Source organism: Perna viridis, chromosome 14 (genome assembly GCF_037379345.1).
Source record: "Perna viridis isolate PV_CMFRI_1.1 ecotype Kerala chromosome 14, ASM3737934v1, whole genome shotgun sequence".
Classification (NCBI taxonomy): domain Eukaryota; kingdom Metazoa; phylum Mollusca; class Bivalvia; order Mytilida; family Mytilidae; genus Perna; species Perna viridis.
The window spans coordinates 35054490-35071516 of NC_142458.1; the positions used below are offsets into that span (position 1 = coordinate 35054490).

Consider the following 17027-nt stretch of genomic DNA (forward strand, 5'->3'; position numbering starts at 1 on the left):
TAGGTTTCTGAGCACTATTTAGTCGCCTTTTACGACAAGCTTAGCGCTGCTGCAGGCCTATTCTTTCAAACAGCCGGACCTGCACAGGGACGGTATAGTTAGAATTTAGATTGATGTACATAAAATGTGACTATGGAACCAACATCATGATTATACATTTTTATACACTTAGATGCATTAACAATTGAATGCCATTACATGTAAAATTTAGACACTCAGAAACTGTCTATTGTAGAGATGATTAATGAAGCAGAAAACTAAATGAGAAAATCAATGATCTACATACGCCAAATATTTACATAACTGTAACTGTAGTCCATTCTGCATACAGATCTTTATTTTGGAAGACAGTATATAGCTCTCTAACCCTAACTCAACCCAACCCAACCAAAACAAAAACAATAATTATTTCATTAAAGTTTCGCCTAAAAACGACCACACGAAAAAGACTGGTCATGTGGTTATAATTGTTTCTAAATAAGAAATATCAATAATTTGTTTTGGGTTCTTGAAAGCATCAATCACAATCTTTTTTGTTTAGACTCTACTTAATAAAAAAAAACATTTGACAATTTAAAGACGAATTCGAAGGGATAACCGAATATAAATGTACCTTACTGTTATAATGATTAATGATTTGTAAATACCTTCTAATCATAACTTAAGTCGTATTCTTTATAACCGTTAATTTGAGTTTTATCTTAAAACAATGATATATTATTCTAGCACCATAAGTATTTGTGATGATAATAAAATTAATCGTAAAAATATTTACTAACAAAAAATAGGTACAACATAGCAATTACATTACTATTTGTAAATGTTTGTTTGTTTGTTGGGGTTTTACGTCCGAGCAGCAATATTTGAGCTATATTCAGACAATGAACATGAAATTGATGATGAAATGAAAAAAGGGATGGGACACAAGGACAATGGGGTCGACAAACTTTGATTGACACTGGGAATAGGTAGAGGTGGGTAAGGTCGAGCAATTTAGCCTCCTGTGGCGGAGCCTTATGGTTCCTACTCTGGAAGAATACAACAGAAGGGTTATTTAACGTGCGAGGAACGTGGCATCTTTCCCAACACGGCGCACCACTATAGTTTGCAGTCAGGTTTTCCGTATTATAGCCTGACAACCCCAGCATGCAACACGCCAGGGGTACCCCATTCCACCAGCTGGGGGAACACAACCCAGTTGCTCTGTGGGCAGAGCACTCTAACCGGAAGCTAGGGGGAGCACTATATAGTCGCCATTTACGACAAGCTTAGCGCTGCTGCAGGCCTATTCTTTTGGCACCGGGACCTGCATGGGTTACATTTCTTATGGAATATCATTTAAATCATTTGGACAATTAAATATGGTAGAGTTGCTTTAGCAGAAATATGATTCAAAACTTCAATTTTAACAAAAATGTAATATTTGCTAGGTCATGAATAAACAAAAACCGCAATAATAATAGGATAATTAATTGAAGAGTGAGAAAAAAAAGGAGAAAAAAAACCAAAAAACAAAAAAAAACAAAATGTGATCACGATGTCCTTAAGAACGCTTAGATATAACGAGTGTGTCGAACTTGTTCCGCGCAAAAATTTAATCTTTGTGCTTTTTTGGCACTAGTGATCATATTTTGTTTAGTCATGATAACTAATTTATTATCCTATTTATTACATAGATTTCCCCCATTATTCATTCCTATGTTCAACATGAATTTTGTATTTTGAGAACGGCGGATAGATATTCTTTTTGTGACGTTTTGGCGGGAGAAAGTCCGAGACTAAAATTACCGAAATTAAAAGTTCGCATAACAAATGGCAATATTAAAGTTAAAACCGAAAAGTTGAAAACCACCAAAAGAGTCCTGACTTGGTACAGACATTTCTGAAATGAAAAGTTGGTTAAACCAGGTTTTATAGCGCGCCAATCCTCCCGCTTCGATTGCGTTTCATTTTATTCTATATATTTCCTCACAAATGGGCAGAATTAATTGTCACCAGTCAAAATCTCCAAAATCAGTATACAAAACAGTACAAAGTATATGGACAACAAATTAGTGAAATAAAAGATCTAATTACAATACAACTATAAAAAACCCAGACACGGACTTAAAGTATTCATTTTGGGGGGACGTTGCGTCAAGCTCAAGACATAAGACATGAAATTTCATCATCTATAGTCTGTTTGTCTGAAAAAAGAATATTTTTCTATAAGATATAGATATTAGAAATAAAACTTTTTTAGGCAGCGTATAAGACGTATTTTCTTATATTCATCACCCAAAAAGTCGGTCTGTAAGGTAACGGCGACGCATTAAGGAGTCACAATAGTAGTTACTATAGCTCTGAAATACCATTCATTCAGAATTGTCAACTTTCCTTTCATCTGTGACAACATCTTTTTAGCACCTGCGTATCACAACTCATACGTTATGTCAGAGCCTGCAATAATTACGGAGACTTTTTGTATCGCGCTAGACTTAGGCTTCTGGAACAGGGCGGTGTTGCTACAAGATTGAAGTCATCACTACAGATGTTTTATGGTCGTCTTCATGAACTTGTGGATCGTAACAGTGTATCCATGTGCCCATTTAAAACTGATTTGGTAAACGTGTCATAGTTACCTTTCCTCTTCCCCGGACTTGATTTTTTATGAGCAACTCGGCGGGTGTTCCTAGAAAAGCAGAGGACGCTTACCCTACCGGTGTACCTGGTCCATGATCCCAGTTTTTGTTTGTTTGTTGGGGTTTAACGTCCGAGCAGCAATATTTCAGCTATATTCAGACGATGGACATGAAATGATGAAGAAATGAAAAAGGGATGGGACACAAGGACTATTTAGTCGCTTTATACGACAAGCTTAGCGCTGTTGCAAGCCTATTCTTTTAACACCCGGACCTGCACGGGGCTCCCAGTTTTTAGTGGAGTCCCAGTTGCTCCTCTACTTTTGTTACTTTGTATGTATTATTTTAGTTACAGTATGTTCTTTGTCGTGTTTGTCTGTTTTCCATGTCTGGTCTTTCTCCCTGGATTACATTCTTTTGATTTCCGCTATAACCTTGGTTCCCTCCGTTACTTTTAAATATATCAATTTTACAAAGCCCCGTGCAGGTCCGGGTGTTAACAGAATAGGCCTGCAACACCGCTAATCTTGTCTTAAAAGGCGACTACATAGTGCTCAGAAACTTAGCCGGGGGCCCTGTGCCCCTGGCGTGTTACATGCTGGGGTTGTCAGGATGTAACGAACTTCATTATATTATTTTCATTTTTTGCATTTACTAATTTATTATTTTGCCCATAGTTTGAAATAGATGATGTAGTTCACAAATATCTTGGCATTTTTTTTAAGGTAAGTAATACCCGCTCAATGATTTTCCCGCCAAACAGGTGCGTAAGCACGGGTGATTTATACAGGTAAAGCGGTTAGGCAGAGCCCATTTAGATTTTGAAGTGACTGGACGTGTTGTGTCCAAGTTTGCAATTCACATATTTGGTGAGGTCTCAGAATTGTCAGTTCAGGACATGGAGTTTCACAGGAAAATATGTTGAATCTGCTCTGGGGTTTTCCTATCCAGTTTTGTGCTCCGTTTTGAAGGAAACAACGTAAATATTGTCAAATGCTATCGTCCTATTTTTTGACACAGATCTACCTAAATACCGTATGTTAATGTCAGATTTGTACGGTGAACAACGACCCATATTTCCGTAATTTAGCGGATGGTGTAATATTTATAGTCAGCGATAGTTGGTGTTAATTTAGCTGGGATGTTACATTATAATATTCTACAGTTCCATTTGTTACACAGTGAAATTTGCTGCATTTAGTTTTCCGTCGGTGTATATGGTGAAATGTTTAAATATTGTGTGGATATTCTGCACAAGAATTGTGTTAATTATTTCTGAAATTTATATTGGCCGAAAAGTGTGTATTGGTCAATTTGAAAGATAAATTGGGTTGATTTATATGGGAAATGAAAATTATAGTGTGCCATGAGAATCAGAAATGAATATATATTGATATGGTGAAATTTAGTTTGAATTTATATTGAAAGTCTACAGAAATCGTTGCGTCCTAGATCTTGACCATCGATTATGGTGTACTGTTTGTTTGTTTGTTGGGGTTTAACGTCCGAGCAGCAATATTTCAGCTATATTCAGATAATGAACATGAAATGGATGATAAAATGAACATGAAATGAAAAAAAGGTTGGGTCACAAGGATAATAGGGTCGACAAATTTTGATTGCCACTGGAAAAAGGGGGGATGGGTAAGGTCGGGCAATTTAGCCTTCTGTGGCGGAGCACAAAGGTTCCTACTCCTATCGAATACCACAGCAGTGTTCTTTAACGTGCGAGGAACGTGGCATCTTTCCCAACACGGTGCACCACTATGGTTTGTGGCGAGGTTTTCCGTATTATAGCCTGACAACCCCAGAATGCAACACGCCAGGGGTACCCCATTCCACCACCTGGGGCACACATTCCAGTTGCTCTGTGGGCATAGCGCTTAGCCCCCGGCTAGGTTTCTGAGCACTATTTAGTCGCCTTATACGACAAGCTTAGCGCTGATGCAGGCCTATTCTTTTAACACCCGGGCCTGCACGGGGCTGGTGTACTGTAGAAGCTATGGTGAGAGATGATGATTGAATAATCTATTAGATTTTACTACACCAATGTTTAGTTTGTTTACTGTGTGTGAACTGTGACTTTTGTTTGCTTACATACTTTCATTTGCATGTTGTATATATATGTTTAGTTTTGTTTGATTTGTTCAGTTTATTTAGTTTTAGTAAAATATTATTTTTTGCTTTTGTCTCTGTGAATGCTGGCCAACTGACAATCCGACTCTCCTACGTCTTTACACAGGCTATAATACGGAAAATCTAATCGCAAACCATAGTGGTGCACCGCGTTTGTAAGATGCCACGTTCCTCGCACGTTAAAGAACTCTACTGTGGTATTCTCCCGGAGTAGGAACCATAGGGCTCCACCACAGAGGGCTAAATTGCCCGACCCTACCCACCTCTCCCTATTTCCAGTGGCAATCAAAATTTGTCGACCTCATTGTCCTTGTGTTCCAACCCTTTTTCATTTCATCATCATTTCATGCTCATTTTATCATCCATTTCATGTTCATCGTCCGAATATAGCTGAAATATTGCTGGTCAGACGTTAAACCCCAAAATGTTGGGGTTTAACGTTTGTTTGTTTGTTTGTTGGGGTTTAACGTCCGAGCAGCAATATTTCAGCTATATTCAGACGATGAACATGAAATGGATGATAAAATGAACATGAAATGAAAAAAAGGATGGGTCACAAGGATAATAGGGTCGACAAATTTTGATTGCCACTGGAAAAAAGGGGGGATGGGTAAGGTCGGGCTATTTAGCCTCCTGTGGCGGAGCACAAAGGTTCCTACTCCTATCGAATACCACAGCAGGGTTCTTTAACGTGCGAGGAACGTGGCATCTTTCCCAACACGGTGCACCACTATGGTTTGCGGTCAGGTTTTCCGTATTATAGCCTGACAACCCCAGAATGCAACACGCCAGGGGTACCCCATTCCACCACCTGGGGCACACATCCCAGTTGCTCTGTGGGCATAGCGCTTAGCCCCCGGCTAGGTTTCTGAGCACTATTTAGTCGCCTTATACGACAAGCTTAGCGCTGCTGCAGGCCTATTCTTTTAACACCCGGGCCTGCACGGGGCTGGTGTACTGTAGAAGCTATGGTGAGAGATGATGATTGAATAATCTATTAGATTTTACTACACCAATGTTTAGTTTGTTTACTGTGTGTGAACTGTGACTTTTGTTTGCTTACATACTTTCATTTGCATGTTGTATATATATGTTTAGTTTTGTTTGATTTGTTCAGTTTATTTAGTTTTAGTAAAATATTATTTTTTGCTTTTGTCTCTATGAATGCTGGCCAACTGACAATCCGACTATCCTACGTCTTTACACAGGCTATAATACGGAAAATCTAATTGCAAATCATAGTGGTGCACCGCGTTTGTAAGATGCCACGTTCCTCGAAAGTTAAAGAACTCTACTGTGGTATTCTCCCGGAGTAGGAACCATAGGGCCCCACCACAGAGGGCTAAATTGCCCGACCCTACCCACCTCTCCCTATTTCCAGTGGCAATCAAAATTTGTCGAACTCATTGTCCTTGTGTTCCAACCCTTTTTCATTTCATCATCATTTCATGCTCATTTTATCATCCATTTCATGTTCATCGTCCGAATATAGCTGAAATATTGCTGGTCAGACGTTAAACCCCAAAATGTTGGGGTTTAACGTTTGTTTGTTTGTTTGTTGGGGTTTAACGTCCGAGCAGCAATATTTCAGCTATATTCAGACGATGAACATGAAATGGATGATAAAAAGAACATGAAATGAAAAAAAGGATGGGTCACAAGGATAATAGGGTCGACAAATTTTGATTGCCACTGGAAAAAGGGAGAGGTGGGTAGGGTCGGGCAATTTAGCCCTCTGTGGTGGAGCCCTATGGTTCCTACTCCGGGAGAATACGACAAGCTTAGCGCTGCTGCAGGCTTATTCTTTAAACACCCGGACCTGCACACAAAACAAAATCAATTTTACAAATTTTGTTATACAAAGATATCCGATAAAAAAGATGAGTACAAGAGGAACTCGTACATCCAGAGGGGTTTTAAGATATACAAACATCATTATACAAATATTTAAAATAACTATGCTGTTAACATGTTTCATGACAATCTCTCATCATAAGCATTACATTAAAATCCATAAATACATGGACGGCAGTTTAGTTCCACTATTCAGCCTTGTAATACCGTATTACAGTACAATTCTTCATACATGATAGTTAGTCATGACAAAGGACATAGAGATAACAGTATCCAAAAAGGGGTCTCGGTTAGATCAAACAAACACTGCTTACTGGTAATATCGCATATTGCTATGACTACAATGAAGATTAGGAAAATTAAAACTTTGAACTTAATGATTTAGGCAATTAATATATCACTTGAGTAGAATATTTTCATTATCAAAACTTAAATGTATTGAAATCCCTCATTGGCCCCTCTGACAAGATCAGTATATATCTATATAATAAGTATTCTACGGGATCTTGAGTCAGAAAATCAATGATGAAAGCTGTATTCATTCTCTTTTGTTTTGTTGGTAAGTAATTGTTTTATGGCAATGTTAATTGCCGATGTTCCACTAGTAACAGATTTATTATTAGAAACGAACGTCTGCCGCTGCATGGAGCTTGCAGATTTGGGTATTAACAAAGCGAGAATATGCGTCGGCTATCTTTTTTTCAAATATAGTATTTGTTCTTCACGTTATGTCCATACAAATTGTCACTTGGTATTATTTTTGCGATGCTTAACTACCAATTAGTTGGATTTGTTTAAAGATGCAGGCTACTCTGTTTGTTTTATTTCTTGTATACTTAATACAGTTAAGCAATAATAAAAACAGTTTTCTATTTTCACTGGTCCTCTGTTCGTCACTTCATTGTTCTTCTGATTTCTCCTTTTAACCGTAACTCTATTGCTATTTTAGTGGCTGTATACTGTGAAACCTGTTCTCAGGACAGCGACTGTACCCAGACAACATGCCAGGACACAAGTCATAAAGTTATTTGTGGGAACGGACACTGTACCTGCAGTAGTGGCACAACCGGACACAGTATGTATCAATACACCTTGTGTTTTCTCCAAACACACCAGACAATCAATTATGTACTATTCTCCATTCATATAATAATTTCCTCAGTCAATACATGTGTAACGGATATTTAATGGTGGCTTTAACTTTTGGTTGTAGGATTGTTTGTTTTTTTGTTGGGGTTTAACGTCCGAGCAGCAATATTTCAGCTATATTCAGACAATGAACATGAAATGGATGATAAAATGAACATGAAATGAAAAAAAGAAAGGATGGGTCACAAGGATAATAGGGTCGACAAATTTTGATTGCCACTGGAAAAAGGGGGGATGGGTAAGGTCGGGCAATTTAGCCTCCTGTGGCGGAGCGCAAAGGTTCCTACTCCTATCGAATACCACAGCAGGGTTCTTTAACGTGCGAGGAACGTGGCATCTTTCCCAACACGGTGCACCACTATGGTTTGCGGTCAGGTTTTCCGTCTTATAGCCTGACAACCCCAGCATGTAACACGCCAGGAGTACCCCATTCCACCACCTGGGGCACACATCCCAGTTGCTCTGTGGGCAGAGCGCCTAGCCCCCGGCTAGGTTTCTGAGCACTATTTAGTCGCCTTATACGACAAGCTTAGCGCTGCTGCAGGCCTATTCTTTTAACACCCGGACCTGCACGGGACTGGTTGTAGGATGTCGATTTCATGTAAGCGACTTATATATACCGTAAAAAGTCTATGAATAACCGAATACTAACGTTTAGATTATCTTGTAATAAAAATGAAATCAAGGGAATCAGTTAATCCTGATATAGGGTTATTTCCCTTAGAACAGTTATAAAAAATAAGTAAAAAAAAGATAAATTGATGAATAGTAAACATAAGGCGACAAATGGGTTGTTTAACAACCAGGACTAGTTGGTATAACATTATTTAGACATGATATTGGATCCAATTGGTCAGCAGTCGATGATGAAAGTGTTCAAAAACTAGTAAAATGTTATTGCGAATGATAGGTTCTTAAGAAATTTATTAAGGTCGTTTTAATCAAATTATACTTGTCTACCCAGTTGTTGAGCAAGCGGTAAGGATACTTTCACATTATTCAAGTCAATGTTAAAGAAAACCTTACAGAAATATTTTTATGACGATATACTTGGTATAACAGTTGCTCATAAAAAGTAAAGTCCGGGGTAGACAAACGATGAAAGGTGAACAATGACCCGTTGAATAAATCAGTTTTCATGGTGCTGATGGATACATCATAACGATCCACGAGTTCATGATGACGACCATAAAATGTTTGTAGTGATGACTTCAATCTTGTAGCAACATAACCCTGTTCCAAAAGCCTATTTGTTAGAGTTCTAGCGCGATACAAAAAGTCTGCGTAGTTTCGGCAAGCTCTGGCATAACGTATGAGTTGTGATATGAACACTCCAGGTGCTGAAGGGATGTTGCCACATATGAAAGGGAAGTTGACAATTCTGAATGAAAAGTCATCGCGTTTGTCGTAAAGTTTGGTCAATTTTCCTTTACCATCGATTTCTAAGTGTAGGTCAAGATATGAGGCTGACTTCACAGTGTCTGTAGTATCCTGTATCTTAGGTTCTTTTGGGTACCAAAAAACTTATAAATTTTAAAAATCTAATTACAAGTAAATTCGCCCTAAAATTAAATTGTCCCAGAACTAGATTGTATAAATACATATACCGGTTCAACACATTTAAAAACATAATCCCAAAATGTCGGGATATAATTATAAGGACTAAACAGCTATTTTCGGTCGTTCTCTCCTCTCCTAATCATCAAATGAATGGCATTTGGCCGTTCGTTGAGTTTGGGAGCTCCAAAATACGTCCATACATGCATGAACGACTGAAAATAGCTGTTCAAATCCCGAATATAAGGAACAAGTCTGTATACATGTTTTTTTTCATTGTTTATACTACTGATTAAAAAGATCAGTATATTATTTTTGCTATTTCCTATTCTATCTGTTAAAATTGATGTTTGATGCATTGACACTAATATTGTCCACAGGAACTTGGGGTCGAGATTTATTTATGTCTATGTTTAGAAACGAAAATATGAAATCATGCGTTATAACAGCAAATATTACACTTATACTATCCATATGATTGTTTCTGATATATTGGGGTCGAATGGTATATATGACGTAGAAGGTTCATCCACCATATTTTTTTCATCACTACATCGATGGGATTCCCCATCATTTATATATTATTAAAGCATTTGCTTGGTCTAACTACCGCCTGAGAACACTGGAAATATCCTTTTGAATTGAATACAACCCCATTTCAATTCAAATGATCTGACACAATCGCGTCATTTTACTGTTTTCAACCTGCAAGCAGTCGTTTCAAACCTCAACGGCCCCGTGCAGGTCCGGGTGTTAAAAGAATAGGCCTGCAGCAGCGCTAAGCTTGTCGTATAAGGCGACTAAATAGTGCTCAGAAACCTAGCCAGGAGCTAGGCGCTCTGCCCACAGAGCAACTGGGATGTGTGCCCCAGGTGGTGGAATGGGGTACCCCTGGCGTGTTACATGCTGGGGTTGTCAGGCTATAATACGGATAATCTGACCGTAAACCATAGTGGTGCACCGTGTTGGGAAGGATGCCACGTTCCTAGCACGTTAAAGAACCCTGCTGTGGTATTCGATAGGAGTAGGAACCTTTGCGCTCCGCCACAGGAGGCTAAATTGCCCGACCTCACCCATCCCCCCTTTTTCCAGTGGCAATCAGAATTTGTCGACCTTATTATCCTTGTGACCCATCCTTTCTTTTTTTCATTTCATGTTCATTTTATCATCCATTTCATTTTCATTGTCTGAATATAGCTGAGATATTGCTGCTCGGACGTTAAACCCCAACAAACAAACAAAACTCATGACACAAGAATGATGTTCATGAATATGTTTTGTTGAGAAGTTTTCAATCATTACCATGGCCTATTTCGACATTTTTATAGGATGCAGCAGCTGGACTGACTGTAGAGACGAACACTGCCAGTTGGGACGAGCCAGGTGTGGTGCTGACCGACACTGTCATTGTACGTTTGATGGTATACTTGGTGGAATTGGTGGTTAATGTGTCACTTAGATCAGACATGGATCCCTTTTACATATTTAATAAATATAAAACACCAGATCATAATTTCAATTATTCATAACCATTTTCCCGTTGCCCCGTGCAAGTCCGGGTGTTAAAAGAATAGGCCTGCAGCAGCGCTAAGCTTGTCGTATAAGGCGACTAAATAGTGCTCAGAAACCTAACCGGGGGCTAGGCGCTCTGCCCACAGAGCAACTGGGATGTGTGCCCCAGGCGGTGGAATGGGGTACCCCTGGCGTGTTACATGCTGGGGTTGTCAGGCTATAATACAGAAAATCTGACCGCAAACCATAAAGTTGCACCGTGTTGGGAAGGATGCCACGTTCCTCGCACGTTAAAGAACCCTGCTGTGGTATTCGATAGGAGTAGGAACTTTTGCGCTCCGCCACAGGAGGCTAAATTGCCCGACCTTACCCATCCCCTTTTTCTAGTGGCAATCAAGATTTGTCGACCCTATTATCCTTGTGACCCTTTCTTTTTTTCATTTCATGTTCATTTTATCATCCATTTCATGTTCATTGTCTGAATATAGCTGAAATACTGCTGCCCGCTGACGTTAAACCCCAACAAACAAAACGTTTTCCCGTTGTATTTATGCTCAGGAAAAGGGGCGTGGTGTTACATTAATATGCATTCCCATTGAAAAAAAAGAAACAGGACGGAGAATTGATTCCCTTTTATGATTCCCGAAATAAAGAATATCGAAAATCAGTGAGGAGTCAGCCGGGAAGCCAATGACCAATTACGTCACTCTAAAGGTTTTTTCGTCCAAGGGGAGACAATAAACATTCCACCAGAGGGCGTGATAATCGTTGAGGGTTGTTTACATTGTTTGTTGGGGTTTAACGTCCGAGCAGCAATATTTCAGCTATATTCAGACGATGAACATGAAATGATGATGAAATGAAAAAGGGATGGGACACAAGGACAATGGGGTCGACAAATTTTGATTGCCACTGGAAATAGGGAGAGGTGGGTAGGGTCGGGCAATTTAGCCTCCTGTGGTGGAGCCCTATGGTTCCTACTCCGGGAGAATTGCGGTCAGGCTTTCCGTATTATAACAGGACAACCCCAGCATGTAACACGCCAGGGGTATCCCATTCCACCACCTGGGGCACACATCCCAGTTGCTCTGTAGGCAGAGCGCCCTAGCCTCCGGCTAGTGTTCTGAGCACTATTTAGTCGCCTTTTACGACAAGCTTAGCGCTGCTGCAGGCCTATTCTTTTAACACCCGGACCTGCACGGGCGATGATAAAATGAACATGAAATGATGAAATGAAAAATGGGATGGGACACAAGAATAATCGGGTCGACAAATTTTGATTGTCACTGGAGACGGGGAGAGGTGGGTAAGGTCGGGTAATTTAGCCTCCTGTGGCGGAGCCCTATGGTTCCTACGCCGGGAGATGTTTGTTTGGGTTTACATGAATTTTATCCCCTTAACCCCATTAATGCCCATCACTCGATTTGTGAACGACAAGTTTGACGATTTAATCGACGTGCAACACCTCCCAACTCTCCACATGACGTCTGATTTCTTCAAAATGATATTAGAATTCATTTCCATTCGTAATGTATAAAGAGTAAGGAAAAAAAATGAATTATTTATGAAGCTACAGGTACCATTGATTATTATTTTGAAACACGATAAGTAAATGAAATTACGATTTTTAATCGGGCCGTTGAAACGATAAAAATGACGTCGATTTAGGACTTGAAATAACGTGACTTTGGATTTCAGAAAGAACTCTCCTGTCTCATTGGCTGGAGTAAATTTGAAAGGTTACCATTTACCGTAGAGTGGAAAGTTTGTTTTGTTGTTGGGGTTTAACGTTCGAGCAGCAATATTTCAGCTATATTCAGACGATGAACATGAAATGATTTGGATGTGATTGAAAGAAACTACTCCATGTTCGTTGGAAAAATTAGGTATGTTTGTTGGGGTTTAACGTCCGAGCAGCAATATTTCAGCTATATTCAGACAAAGAACATGAAATGGATGATAAAATGAACATGAAATGAAAAAAAAAGAATGGGTCACAAGGATAATAGGGTCGACAAAATTTTGATTGCTCGGACGTTAAACCCCAACAAACAAACAAACAATTGTAGCGGGAAAGCGGTGTTGAAAGGGATAATTGGTAACCTTTTTACGGTAAATGGCAACCTTAGAACGGTACCCCAACAAACAAACAAACAATTGTAGCGGGAAAGCGGTGTTGAAAGGGATAATTGGTAACTTTTTACGGTAAATTGCAACCTTAGAACGGTACAAGGCCTCTTCCCAAATTTTTTATTTTCGGGAATTTGGTAAAAAAGTTACCATTCTGCGGTAATTGTTTTCCACCGGACGGTAAGTGGCAACCATCCCCACTCGAAAAAATTCAGTCCAATTTTTTTTTTTGGACATCATTTGATGTTTGGTGATTTTTCGATTTAGACCCTTTTGAGCACTTTCAGCTAATTTCCTCGTTGCTTTTATTTTTTTGTCAATTTTTCCCTACTCACCTTTAAGGTATGACCCCTTACATTTTTTGTTTAAGCATATCAGAATCGATCCTTTAATTTCATAGACCATATGTTTGTTACATCTGAGTTACATCAAATGTCATACTATTGACTAGGAACATGAGTAGAAGCTTTCAAAGTTGGGTAACATTACTGCTTTGAGAAGCTTTTCTTTAAAGTTTAATTAACTGTAAAATGGACAATTTGCAAATTATTTGTTGATTTTTTTTCTTTTTATTTAATTGGCAGATACTATATCTAAATTGTAATGTTTTTGTTTTCTTTGTTTGTTTGTTTGTTTGTTGGGGTTTAACGTCCGAGCAGCAGTATTTCAGCTATATTCAGACGATGAACATGAAATTGATGATAAAATGAACATGAAATGATGATGAAATGAAAAAGGGATGGGACACAAGGACAATGGGATCGATAAATTTTGATTGCCACTGGAAATAGGGAGAGGTGGGTAGGGTCGGGCAATTCAGCCTCCTGTGGTGGAGCCGTATGGTTCCTACTCCGGGAGAATACCACAGTAGGGTTCTTTAACGTGCGAGGAACGTGGCATCTTTCCCAACACGGTGCACCACTATGGTTTGCGGTCAGGTTTTCCGTATTATAGCCTGACAACCCCAGCATGTAACACGCCAGGGGTACCTCATTCCACCACCTGGGGCACACATCCCAGTTGCTCTGTGTGCAGAGCGCCCTAGGCCCCGGCTAGGTTTCTGAGCACTATTTAGTCGCCTTATAAGACAAGCTTAGCGCTGCTGCAGGCCTATTCTTTTAACACCCGGACCTGCACGGGACGTTTTTGTTTTCTTCTTCTGTATTCAATGTCAAATATTTTTTTACAAGTTTCATTTAATTTTATATTTCTTTTTTCAGTTTTTGGTCTTTTTTCTCATGTTCTGTGTTTGGTAGTGTTTTTTCTGGTCGTTTATATGTTTTTGTATTTCTGTGCTTCGAATAACGGATCTCTTTGTCTCACTTTCTGTTATTAGGGAATATGTTTTGTCTATATCAATATCTGTATTTCTTTATTTGTATACACGATAGAGATGCAAAAAATGAGGAAATATATACACATGTATGAACAATTTTATTATTTTCCCAATACCAATAACAGAAGAGAAATCATTAAAATCATAATTGTTTCTGCCTCTTTTCAGAAACACAAAGAAATGAAAAAAAAGTCCGTGTATTCGTTTCTTTCCTTGAAACTGTTTGAAGATAAAATTTGAAGTTACAAAAGTTTAAGTTCATCAACCCTAACCCTAGCCCTCATTTCACATCGCACCCTATCAACTACTTTCTTCAGATATGTCTTTCCAAATCTAGCCTTCCAAGTATCCAACAATCTCAGACCTCTTTCACCTGCTTGCAGACTGGCAAGGATAGATGCCATTCTTACATCGCCTTCTGAAATATTTGTATTGCAAATCTGTATCAAGGTACTTGATTCTTCTGATGAAAAACTTCGTCTTTTATGTTGGATTGAACCGGTAGATGTTTCGTGCGTAAAATCATCTTCAACTTGCTCTTCTGCATCTAGATCTTCATCGTGTTCACCATCAGTCGTTATTTGCCTTTAACTATTATTATCCTCTTGATCCATAATACTGTTGGGCCAATAAATGAATGCTTTCCTTTGCTTTTCTAATGGGTTTAAAATTACAGATGTCTCCTTGCTGATTTACATGCTCTCAATTCTCTTTGCTTATTTTTTTTTTATCTCAGATTTACCTAACCCCGTGCAGGTCCGGGTGTCAAAAGAATAGGCCTGCAGCAGCGCTAAGCTTGTGGTAAAAGGCGATTAAATAGTGCTCAGAAACCTAGGCCGGGTCTAGGGCACTCTGTCCACAGAGCAACTGGGATGTGTGCCCCAGGTGGTGGAATGGGGTACCCCTGGCGTGTTACATGCTGGGGTTGTCAGGCTATTATACGGAAAACCTGACCACAAACCATAGTGGTGCACCGTGTTGGGAAAGATGCCACGTTCCTCGCACGTTAAATAACCCTACTGTGGTATTCTCCCGGAGTAGGTTTGTTTGTTTGTTTGTTGGGGTTTAACGTCCGAGCAACAATATTTCAGCTATATTCAGACAATGAACATGAAATGAAAAATAGAAAGGATGGGTCACAAAGATAATAGGGTCGGCAAATTTTGATGGAGCGCAAAGGTTCCTACTCCTATCGAATAACACAGCAGGGTTCTTTACTGTGCGAGGAACGTGGCATCTTTCCCAACAAGGTGCACCACTATGGTTTGCGGTCAGGTTTTCCGTATTATAGCCTGACAACCCCAGCATGTAACACGCCAGGGGTACCCCATTCCACCCCCTGGGGCACACATCCCAGTCGCTCTGTGGACAGAGCGCCTAGCCCCCGCCTAGGTTTCCGAGCACTATTTAGTCGCCTTATACGACAAGCTTAGCGATGCTGCAGGCCTATTCTTTTGACACCCGGACCTGCACGGGGCCATATCCCGGAGTAGGAACCACAGGGCTCCGCCACAGGAGGCTAAATTGCCCGACCCTTCCCACCTCTCTCTATTTCCAGTGGCAATCAAAATTTGTCGACCCCTTTGTCCTTGTGTCCCATCCCTTTTTCATTTCATCATTTCATGTTCATTTTATCATCAATTTCATGTTCATTGTCTGTTTGTTTGTTTGTTTGTTGGGGTTTAACGTCCGAGCAGCAATATTTCAGCTATATTCAGACAATGAACATGAAATGGATGATAAAATGAACATGAAATGATAAAAAAAAGGATGGGTCACAAGGACAACAGGGTCGACAAATTTTGATTGCCACTGGAAAAAAGGGGGATGGGTAAGGTCGGGCAATTTAGCCTCCTGTGGCGGAGCGCAAAGGTTCCTACTCCTATCGAATACCACAACAGGGTTCTTTAACGTGCGAGGAACGTGGCATCTTTCCCAACACGGTGCACCACTATGGTTTGCGGTCAGGTTTTCCGTATTATGGCCTGACAACCCCAGCATGTAACACGCCAGGGGTACCCCATTCCACCACCTGGGGCACACATCCCAGTTGCTCTGTGGGCAGAGCGCCTAGCCCCCGGCTAGGTTTCTGAGCACTATTTAGTCGCCTTATACGACAAGCTTAGCGCTGCTGCAGGCCTATTCTTTTAACACCCGGACCTGCACGGGGCTGTTCATTGTCTGAATTTTAGCTGAAATATTGCTGATCGGACGTTATACCCCAACAAACAAACAAACCACATCTAAGTAAGAAAGTACCGCAATCTTTACGGTGAAATAAAACACTTAAACGGTATAAGGTAACCTTTTTGCGGTAGAAAAGTTTAGGGTTTAGGGTTAGGGTTAGGAGAAAGTAGCCCAATGTGCGGAAAAAATTTCCTGCTAACGTTTTTATCGGAAAATTTTCCCTCTGATACAATGTTATCGGAAAGTGGCTACTCTTTTTGCGGTATTATGGCTAATCAAAGCCTACCGATGGCTACCTCATGGCTACTTTGGCTACCCAATGGCTACCACATGGCTACTTGATAGCGGTAAATTGGCTATTATGGCTACATTGTAGCGGTAAGTCGGATACAGTGGCTACTTGCTGGATACCATATAGCGGTAAATTGGCTACCATTCAGTGGTATATTGGTTTCCATTTAGCGGTACATGGCTACGTCTGCGGGAAAGTGGCTACTTTAAGCGGTATTTGGCTACTCTTTGGCGTTAATGTCTTACCTTTTTTG

General features: G+C 39.9%; 1 protein-coding gene across 1 annotated transcript; it reads left to right on the forward strand.

The window, feature by feature from the left end:
- Window positions 1-7068: 7068 nt before the first annotated feature.
- LOC148599126 (uncharacterized) lies at window positions 7069-10824 on the forward strand. Its single transcript, XM_088560970.1, has 3 exons — window positions 7069-7170; window positions 7561-7686; window positions 10646-10824. Exons 1-3 carry the CDS (start codon window positions 7134-7136, stop codon window positions 10762-10764), a joined length of 282 nt encoding a protein of 93 aa, XP_088417096.1. The 5' UTR covers window positions 7069-7133; the 3' UTR covers window positions 10765-10824.
- The last annotated feature ends 6203 nt before the right edge of the window (window positions 10825-17027 follow it).

What these genes read in the sequence shown, in the direction of transcription:
- LOC148599126 (XM_088560970.1), top strand. Translation starts at nt 7,134, where the DNA reads ATGATGAAAGCTGTATTCATTCTCTTTTGTTTTGTTG. An exon ending in CATTCTCTTTTGTTTTGTTG is followed by an intron (nt 7,171 to 7,560) that starts GTAAGTAATTGT and finishes TTGCTATTTTAG; the next exon opens with TGGCTGTATACTGTGAAACC. An exon ending in TAGTGGCACAACCGGACACA is followed by an intron (nt 7,687 to 10,645) that starts GTATGTATCAAT and finishes ACATTTTTATAG; the next exon opens with GATGCAGCAGCTGGACTGAC.